General features: G+C 34.4%; 1 protein-coding gene across 1 annotated transcript; it reads left to right on the top strand.

The window, feature by feature from the left end:
* Positions 1–7,862: 7,862 nt before the first annotated feature.
* On the top strand, positions 7,863–10,995 carry LOC131954760 (ficolin-1-A). The gene is made up of 5 exons (XM_059318507.1): positions 7,863–8,046; positions 8,622–8,698; positions 9,386–9,514; positions 9,736–9,855; positions 10,171–10,995. Exons 1-5 carry the CDS (start codon positions 7,968–7,970, stop codon positions 10,546–10,548), a joined length of 783 nt encoding a protein of 260 aa, XP_059174490.1. The 5' UTR covers positions 7,863–7,967; the 3' UTR covers positions 10,549–10,995.
* Positions 10,996–11,211: the final 216 nt, after the last annotated feature.

Genomic DNA, 11,211 nt, shown 5'->3' with positions numbered 1-11,211 from the left:
AGGGGCTAGGGACAAACACATTATATAAACAACATAATACATAAACACACTATTGACATCCTACTTTTACAGGAAACTAACATTGGAATTACAGAAGAAGCGAATAAACTAGATGCATATATCAGTATTAAAATCTCACTGCACTGTACTGGTTTCAACTGCAGAGGAACCAGTATACTTTGTACATCAGACAAACACAAAACTAAAAGTACATACACGGATAAACAGGGCAGGATAGCATGCATCACATTGGATATTGACAAAACAGAAATAACAATCATCAATATATACGCCCCAACACATAGACAAGAACAAAAACATTTTTACCACACGCTTAATGAACGTATAAATATCGAATATAAAAACAAGACGATACTTTAAGCAGATATTTTTTTCACAAAATACACGGACATCGAGTCAAAAGAAATATTTCAAGTAAAGCTAAGGCATAGACTGGGAATTCTCACTTAACTGAGACTAAAAATGTACAGGAAAGAAATAAATAAAGTATTAATTTTAATTTAGACACTCTCAAGCCAAACATCACACACACTCCCCCCCCCCCCACTCAACCGGACTGGCGGATATTTCAAGGTAGCGTGCCCTCATCGCCAAGGGTCAATTTTATGTCATGGAAAGTTTTGGAATGATAGATCAGTATGTGTACTACAGAGACACTTCACCCACGGTCGTTTCTTTTTCTGTCCATGGGTGGCTACAATGTGAACTTTTGACACCGCAGCTAAGGACGGAGCACAGTAAACTAAGCAGTCAAGAGAAACCTAGTATGCACACCGTATTTTTGTCTAATTCTTATGCCATGTTATTTTCTCCCTTTGATTATTATATATGCAATTGATGTTCATGTCCTTGATGCTGTGTAAAATCTATCAAATAAATTATTATTACTGATTTAAAGGTTTAAAACAATTGAATTAATAAAAATAAATAAAAAAACTGAGGACTGTATAGATATAGATGTTTGAAAGGGAAGAATATTTACTTTGATGTGTCTCATTGTAATAACATAACTTTTCCGATTGCTTAAAATTTGTATCATATTAATTCTCTGTAATCCCAAATTTATTTCAGCTCTACTTAACAACCCAAATTCCACCCTCCCCCCCCCCCCGTCCTCTCAGCCCACCACGCCGGGGAAAAAAATCCCTTGAATCATTATTTAATTACACATTTGCATTTTCAGTTTCAGGTTGGTTTTTATTTTTTTTTATTTATATCTTATTATGTTTAGACGTTTTGTATTAGATCTATGTATAAGTAAACCATCTTAAATGAATGAAAGCAGGCTACAAGTAAGAAAGAAATATTACTATTGTAAATCTGTATCAGTCCTCACAAGCCGATGATGAAAACTGTAATACTAAAGCGAACACACAACTGACGCTGTAAATTAGATGTCTGAGGCAGAAAAAAAAAGAAAAAAAAAGATTTTACTTTCTCGTATACAGAGTATATATAGAACTATATACCCACTCCCCCTCAGTCCACTTCACCCTAAGACATGATAACCCCACAGCCCCTTTAACTGTTATTACGACCCCACCACCCACCCCAACATCGATTTCGAATATCTATGCATTTACACATTCAAAGTTCTAAATCTAGCTTCTTTCCCCTCATCTTTCACACAGCAACTTTTTGAAAACTCAAGGCGACCAGTATATAAATAAACACTCTTTCAACTGGTCAACATATTTTGTTTCCCTACATGGAAAATGCTTCACTGTCCCTTTGACCCACCCCCACCCCCCTATCTTTGAACAATTACCTTTCCACTTCACACCCGGAGTCCTGACACTTTCATTTGACCTTCACCCCTTTTACTGTTATCCCTTTCAATTTTTTATAATCACATACATGACATCATGTAAATATTTATTATGTACATTTGCAAAAATTTTCGTTTTCATTTGATGTTCGAAATTATGTAAAGAATTTGATGTTGATGTACTTGTTTTAATTGCAAATAAAAGTATTATAAAAAAAAAAAAAAAAAAAAAAAAAAAAAAAGTCATTGTAACAGCTTTCTGCCACATAACCTCCTTAGTATCCATCTATTTTATCGTCTTTAATAGTGTTTGTTTATATTTGTATTACTTTACCAAAATGCAAGCATTTGAAATGTACATCAATAAAGGGAAAAGACTTGCACACCCATTTTTTTTTCGTGTAATGTTTCATATACAAAGGATCTTAGTTCACGACCTCCCCCCCCCCTGTTTCACTTTCCTGGGTTGTTTTGTCACCTTCAACATGGATGAATCCATTTGGGTTATCTTATTTGAACAGCCTGTAAGGAAATTGTTTGTACCCCGCTGGACAACTGTTCTTATCAACAGCTTTCTGCCCAAACCTCTTTAGTACTCATCTATTTTATTGTATTTAACAATGATTGTTTATATTTGTATTACCTTACCAAAATGCAAGCATTTGAAATGTTCATTAAAGGGAAAAGACTTACAATTTCTTTTTCTTTTTTTTTCAAAGAATCTCATTTAACGACCCCCCCCCCCTCCCACACACTGTTTCACCTTTCTGGGTTGTTTTGTCACCTTCAATATGTATGAACCCATTTGGGTTATCTTATTTGAACAGCTTATAAGGAATGTTTGACCTTTTAAAGAAATCATCACAATAATCCCCACCCCCCACCCAAGTACGCGGAAGAAAGGTCAAACAAATTACTGGTGTAAATACGTTGTATTTCCACTTTCCACTTTAATATATTTCTGCAAATTAATCATTATTGCAAATATGTTGTTTTTCCACTTTCTTCTGGTACAAAATTAATATATATACTTATTCTTTGAATGATATGCAAACCATGTTACTGCTGTAAATATGTTGCATTTTTGTTTTGATGGAAAATAAAAGCATTTCTTTAAAAAAAAAAAAAAAAAAAAAAAAAAACGTTGTCATTGTAATGATGGCTGCCGAAATCGGCGCTACCGTGAACCATTTTTTTAAAGTTTCATTGTCATTTCAGAAATATATACTTACTAGGCATACTGCCTAGCTTCGATTAGGTTTTCAAAATAGTTTTCAGAATTTAAATGATTACTTTAGTTTATTGTCTTGTATGTGGACTTCTTAGGTCCTAAGTTTAAACAGTCTGAGTAATTTCAAGTCATGCAAACATTGGTGGAGTATTCGCAAACTCAATGGTCGCAAGGTTTTTAAAACTACAAAGGCTTCCTTAAGGATAGACACGTCGAATAGAATTAAATAAATAAATTATAATAAACTATTGCAATTAATTTAACAATTTCATTACAATACATCACTTAATGTATAACAAACTGTTTTTTAAACGAATGCTGTATGATTTTCTTTTTAAATAGTATAAAAATTATTTCAAAAGCATTACTTTAAAACGTTACCTCCCCTGTACATAGAACAAATGACGAAGTCTTTGTTTACTTTTTCACAAACAATTGTTTATTTAAGAAAATATGGCATCTGGACAAATGTAATGAACCTAAGAGGTTATTCCGACGGGAATAACGTTGTTTTTTTTAACTTAAACTTTCGATTTGCACCCCCCCCACCTCGTTTTTCTATATATATTTTGCTAATTTTTTTGCCTTGGTGTCACCCCCCTAAATGGTGTCACCCGGTGCGGTCGGCACCCCGCCCCTCACCCCTCGCTTCGCATCTGCCCCCATTATTGCATCCACTTCGTCCCCATAACGCCACCCCTGTGTTGAAATACAATGTTAAATACTGAAGATGATATATTATCCAAATACATTTCTAACAAACATTAATTTAACTCCCACCCCCACAACCCCCATGTCCCCACCTTGTTTCGCATCATGTATCATTTGTCCTTTAGTTTCCTATTGTTGCTTACTTGTGTATTGTTTTATTTATACAGCTTACAAACAATTATTGTAACGTCATCATTTGTCGCTATTTTACTAATATCATTTACTTTGGTCCACAACGTACAAAATTACCCCTACATTATTACTTACAGTTGTTTTGTTAACTTAAACAACTCTTTTATGAGAACACTGTTAACCAATTTTCGACCTTTAAAACTCCACTGTATCCCCACACCCCGTGATAGCTACACGCCTACCCACCCCTAGCCTGTGGGTACTAAACACCCAAACAAACATAAACACCGACTTGAACATACCAAACTTTCACTCTCCCGCAAAATCGCTCACACAGCAATCTGTTCGTCACCCCCCCCCCCCCCAAACATGCACACACTATAAATAGTAACACATCAGCAGTTAGATCACACAGCATACATTTTGACGCTTGGCTTGCCTTATACTCTGTACACCAATGTAACAATCTTGTAAATATCCACCCAAAACGGCGTGGAATGTTACTGTATTTGTATTAAATTGGAAAATAAAAGTATTTAAAAAAGCAAAATAAACAAACAAAAATACAGATTTGAACTTTATATATTAGATTGTTTTAAACTTACTCGAAATAACTCTAAATTATTGAAAATTACATGTTGGGTCCTACTAAACTAATTTCTTAATTTTTAAAGAACCATGCCGGGTAAAAACAAAAGTTACAAAAGCTACTTATTCGAGATAACAGCTAACTAAGCGCGCCCTTTTTGCTCGCCGTGTTATTGAATGGGAAGAAATCTAGAGGACAACACATTTCTGTTGAACGGCAGAGAACGTTCAATCCGTCACAACAACATTCCTTAAAAGCTAACCAACCGTATCACTGGATATCAGCCATATCATCGCATTCATTTAAAAAGAAATGCGTTTTTTTCACAAATCATTTTCTAGGTCACCGATTAAATTTGATAAATAAAATTGGTATCAAATTAAAGGTAAATAAAAATATTTTTTTCCCACGTTTTCTTTAACTTGCTTTCTCTGTTTGTCTTTCCAATCAAATCTTGCGATCGAAATTTCTGGCACTTCCCAGTTAGCTAGCGCGCTGAAATTTTCAGGGAAGCTTTCATTTGGATGACCATAGAATATTCAATTGTTATTATTACTAAATTGATCAATGGAAACATTTTATTGAGCATTTTAGACCGCTATATAATCTATATATATAATTCTCCTCTGCGAGCCATTAGAAAAAAAACGAGCGACGCGTAGCTCGCCTCTCTCGTGCCGCGCGCATTGAAGCGAACGATCCCACATCGCGACAGGCTTAGGGGCAGATAATTTAGTTTGAACCGACTTTAAACTTACAGGAGGTAAGTATTACCACTGGTGGCCAGTTTGGGGGAGACGATATGGTCGAGTGGTTGGGCACACGATTGCTATCCCACTCGACACGGGTTCAAATCTATGTGTTCTAGTCAGTAACGTATTCACACAACGTGTTTTTTACGAGTTGTCTTTTTACAAGTTGTCTTCGTTTACCCAAAAAAAAAAGTGAAAAGATAAAATCGATAGCAAGATTTTAATGCAAACAAACAGACAAAGACTAAAAAGTAGAAAATAATAATCATTAAAAAAGTTTTAAAAAACCCACGTTTTCTGATTGAACTAAAAAGTAGAAAATAAATGCTATACATCACAATAATGCAAGCGATCACTCTACTATAAGCGATCAAAAACGTGGGGCGCCGTGATTTTCTTACAGTTTCTAATACTGTTGACTCTCTACAAGCTCCCTAATAAAAGTCAATAGTATTATCTAATCAATAGTAATATAACTTTTACTTCGGCGCCCCACGTTTTTCATCGCTTATAGTAGAGTGATCGCTTGCATTATTGTGATGTATAGCATTTGTTTTCTACTTTTTAGTTCAATCAGAAAACGTGGGTTTTTTAAAACTTTTTTAATGATTATTATTAATTGTTTAAGTCATCTCGAACAATATATAAGTTTAAAATCTTAGTGTTATTGTTTACTTATATGGTTCTAGAATCTGTAGCGATGATTGACGAACTAACTGACTGACACACTACCCGGGCGCTTATATTATAGATGTAATGTTATGTACGTAGATTGTATACATATAGCAATATTTATAACATAATCACGTACACGTGTTTAGTATGAAGTATGAAGGTTTGCATTCTGTTATACATATACAATCTTTAAAAAGATAATAGAACATTCCAACCTTCTCAGTTTTCATCGTGCACACTACTACAAAGTTCATAACTGTTTTTAAAAAAGATATATTTTCTAAATTCGTTAATCTACAAAAACTTATATTTTATCCGGATCGCGTAGGTAAGGAAGGTTTTCTATATTACATATATGTTTAACGAAGCAGAAAAGGGCCAAATTTCTATATCAAACACGGTTACGGAGTATCATTATATTGCTTATTTATTACCAATGATTGTTTAAATTAATGCTTCGATTATGTATGTACCCTGTGCTTTTTTTACACCGTTGAATTGGTTATGTTTTTCAAAACACAAAGACTGTCGTCTTAATTGTACGTTTAACCTGCAGGATTTGAGTCTTATGTAAAATTGTAGGGGAAGTTCCATGTTATATTGAACATGTTGACGTCCACAATAAACCGCACTGTCCCCCCCCCCCCCCAACTTATTCTTCAAGCGTCCGCGAAATTCGTTTTTTTACTATCCCAAACCCTCCGTGTGGACGTCATAAATGGATGACCGCTAAAGATGACTTGTTTGGAACTGATGTGTTTATCTGCAATGTGTTAGTCTCTTCAGGCATAGATATCGAGTTAATAATAATATGACCCCTACCTCTTTCAACTGTTAAATTAGTTTCACCGATATTTTTATCTAATCGATATATTTTTTAAACGACCTTCTGTTCGGTTTGACCTGCACAACATTAATTTAAAGCAACCAATGCAATCTCACCACGACTGTACTGTTTTATGGATCTGTGGGCGTAGGATTAGCATTTAATAGCCAACAACCTCACATAACACTGTCTTGCACCTTAACATTACTCTAAACGTCACCCTAACATTACACAAACCTTCACCCTAACATTACAGTAATCTCTACCCTAAAAATACCCTAACCTCTACCCTAACATTACACTAACCTCTGCTCTAACATTACACTAGCTTTCATTCTAACATTACACAAACCTTCACCCTACAATTACAGTAATCTCTACCCTAAAAATACCCACCCTAACCTCTACCTTAACATTACACTAACATCTGCTTTAACATTCAGTGTTTCTTCCAGACTTTTTTCTCCGGGGGGGGGGGGGGCACTTGAAATTTTCGGAGGGGGGGGGGGCGGTTGACTTTCTTCGAGGGGGCGGACACTGTTAAAAGTATATATTTTCTATATAAATTATATAAATTTCATTTCGTTCCGTGGGGGGGGGGGGGGGGGGCGGTAAAAAATTTCGGGGGGGGGGGGGAAGCCGAAGAGATGCCTGGAAGAAACTCTGCTAACATTACACTAACTTTCATTCTAACATTACACAAACCTTCACCCTAACATTACAGTAATCTCTACCCTAAAAATACCCTAACCTGTACCCCAACATTACACTAACCTCTGCTCTAACATTACACTAACTTTCATTCTAACATTACAAAAACCTTCACCCTAACGTTACAGTAATCTCTACCCTAAAAAAACACTAACCTACACTCTACCATTCCAATAACCTTTGCACTAACATTACACTAATCTTCCTTCTAACATACATTATTCTTTATCCTAACATTACACGTCATTAACTGTTTTTTTAGAGTTTAGGACAGGTAAACCATGATTGACATCAGTTTAAAAAATAAATATTACTTCTAACAACCTAATTACTGACCTTCATTTGTTAGAAAATTCAGTAAATCAGGATTTACACAACACCTACGAAATTAGAACACCCAATCGCATTACCATCTGTTACCTTACTTAAGATTATAAGTTAATAAAAAAACTACATGCTAGTTTTCTGGTCTGCATGTTCAAGTGAAGGAGGCATCTAGATCGCTCTTTTCATTACAGCCCAGACCGCAGCCTGTCTGACATCCATCTACAATGGACTACTTCACATGGTGGCTAATATTTGCTCTCTTCTTCCAGGGATTCAACTGCTCATACGCTGACGATTCATCGGGTGAGATTTTACAGTTGATATCATATATATATATATGATTTCATTTTATTTACAGCATGAACTATTTTTCACTTTAGTCAGGCCATTTACTAACAAAAGTAGGACTACTCCGTTAGTTTTGAAAAGAAAAGTTAATTTTGTAATGCTTCTTTTCATACACATAATTTATATTATGTGATAGTAGTTATGTTCAAAATATATATCCGAATTAATTATTCAATTTATTAAATTTGTGCTTGATAAATTAATGTATTGCTAAAGACAGTGATATGTGCTAGTACAGGTAGCCTGTGGGTATGATTGTGCTTATATGTGCTCTATTTGTATGTATTTATTCTTATGCGAATAATGTGCTTTAACTATTTACCGAAAGCATATCTAAAGTCAAACTTAGTATCCAAGAATATAAATAAGAAAAAAAAAACGACTTATATATATATATATATATATATATATATATATATATATATATATATATATATATATATATATATCTTATTATATTTTGGACTAAATGTATTGTATATACTATTGTTCAGTAACTTCGTGTTTACTTATATTTACCATATGATAAGAGAACAGATACGCCAAAAAAGCTGGAGGACCTCGCTGCAAAGATAGACCTCGACGCTGTAGATCTGCATTTGGTCCAGTATGTTTTTTAGCGCAATTTCCATACGGACAATTGCGATTATTAACTCGTCATTTCCAGATGTATGAATGAATGAATGAATGGATGGATGTGTGTCCGCAGCTTTAAGTCGTATCTCCTCCTCAACAAAGCAATATCGAGGACTAGTTCCAAAAGCAAATATGTTAAGCAAGTTTCAAGGATGATTGCGGGCTAAAAAAATTCCCGGAATTCCTTCCTGGATTTCCCGGAAAAGCCGAAAAAAACTCGAACAAATGCAGTTTTTGGTCCATATCTCGGCAACCAGACGACTTAGCGACGTGATACATTTACTAATCGATTCCTGCCATAATTTAGAACAATATTGTCGAAGAAAGTTTTTAAAAATATCCTTTCGTTCGGTCACAAATTTTTTTTTAAAATTACATAAACCGATCGTTCTCCTAGCTTGAACGCACCCCAGCATTATATCTATTTTTAGATAACATAAGGAAATTGCGCTTAAATTGTCACTAGACTTTTTATTAACTTGTTTTTTATTTAAGTGAATAACTGACACAATCATCATCACTAACAAAATTTAAAACTTCTATCGTTAATATATATATATATATATATATATATATATATATATATATATATATATATATATATATATATATATATATATACCTTTACGTATGGTGATTTATTAACTGTCCGCTCAAGCAAAAGCCAAAATGTGAAAGAAGCTCCATGGTTCCCTGCTTGGAAGAGAGAGCTTTGTTTGAATCATTGGATGGAAAACACGTTCTTTGTGATACTAGAACTGACGGGGGTGGTTGGATTTTGATCCAGGTAGTATGTTAAAAAAATTAATTTTAAAAACATATGTAAATTTAGTGGTTTTTTGCTTAAGTTTTAATGTTTTAATGAGGCTATAGGTTACATCCTTAACAAATCTTTCAACAGGTTTCACCAGTTTGAAAATGTGCGTAAGTTTAAAGCCAACGCTTTAAAATCTAGCTGACATAAAGCTAGAAGTTTTATTTAATGGTTTATGTAAAATATATCTTCAGCGCATTAGGACACCTGGTCACCACAATGAACAAACCTGGGTAAAATATCGCGACGGATGGGGTTCTTTTGATCAAGACTTTTGGCTTGGGAATGAGATGATAAGAAAACTGACAATGGCTGTAAATATTTTTTTTTAATTTGATATTGAAGAGCTTGTGAGAAAGAGAGAATGTGTGTGTGTGTGTGAAAGAAAGATATCGGTGTGCATGAGTTGGAGTGTGAGAGGGGTGTATCAGAGTGAGAGAATATGTGTGTGAGTGACAGAAAGCGGGAAAGAGATTAATGAAAGAATGGGAAAGATCGCACAAAATCTCTAGCGTTTGTTGTATTTTTCATCATTTGTGTTACTTGCAGTAACTAATTGTTGAAGTTGAATTTTTGATTTGGGCGAGTGCCTTTTAATATTTATAAAAAGTTACAAGTTGACTTTACAGGGCTATACAGATTTAAGGATTGACATGAAATATAAGGGAAGAGACCATTTCGCTTCCTACAAAAACTTCACGTTGACTGACGAAGCAGATTTCTATAGAATGTCCTACAACACCGCCGGCTACAGAGGGTCTACACAAGATCAATTAGTATACAGCCGTAATATGAAGTTCTCAACCTACGACAGTGGCGCCCGGATATTGTGTAATAGTTGGGCAGGTTGGTGGTTTCCTACGGTAAATGGTCACTGTGGAGCGGCAAATTTCAATGGAATTGTGGGATGTAAACATTATCTTAAGGGTCTCTATTGGAATGTGCTCACTGGTTATTATGATTCTCTAGATTCTGTTGAGATGAAACTCCGAAAACCAAATCCATAGTCATTATCTTGGCTCCCAGTTAATTAACCCCTGGACCTATATTACCCTCGCTGTTAACCCACTGGACAAGAAAACCAAAACATGTTTTTAATTTTAAACAAACTAAGTTTATCAAGGGAACATCTAAGTTAATTTATTTCTGTAGCTAAACAATTTCTAATTTCTACCTAGAAGAAAACTGCAGCCAGGAAATAAGCATAGCTCAAACATTGAACATATTAGAATAGAAGATTTTTTAATAACAAGCAGTAAAATTCAAATTCTACAAAATAGTGTAATATATTGTTTAACAACAGAAAATATGTTAAGCTTAGATTTTGTTTGTAAACTCGTACATGTCATGTGGGGTAATGTGTGGGGTTATAAGCCCAGGTCGGCATCCATCTGACAAAATTTGTTTGGACTTGAGATTGTTTTGCCAAGCTTGTGTTATAAATAAAGCTGATCAAAAAAATCAAAGTCTTGTGTTCTATTGTCTCGTGATAGGTTAGCTATTGTTGTCCTTGTGTGAATAAATATTACAGCAATATTTTAAAATTAAAATACAATCTCAGTTGAAAATCAAAAGGCAATTGTATTGCTAAATCTACATCACGCAATTATAAACACATATACTTGAGTTATGCAGGCAATCAAACATTTTAAAGAATGTTATTGAAAATA

This window comes from Physella acuta, unplaced genomic scaffold, assembly GCF_028476545.2.
Source record: "Physella acuta isolate Inbredline_101_S28 unplaced genomic scaffold, ASM2847654v3 ptg001026l, whole genome shotgun sequence".
Classification (NCBI taxonomy): domain Eukaryota; kingdom Metazoa; phylum Mollusca; class Gastropoda; family Physidae; genus Physella; species Physella acuta.
Note: the sequence above shows the minus strand (reverse complement) of the source record. Positions and strands in the feature narration are given on the sequence as shown.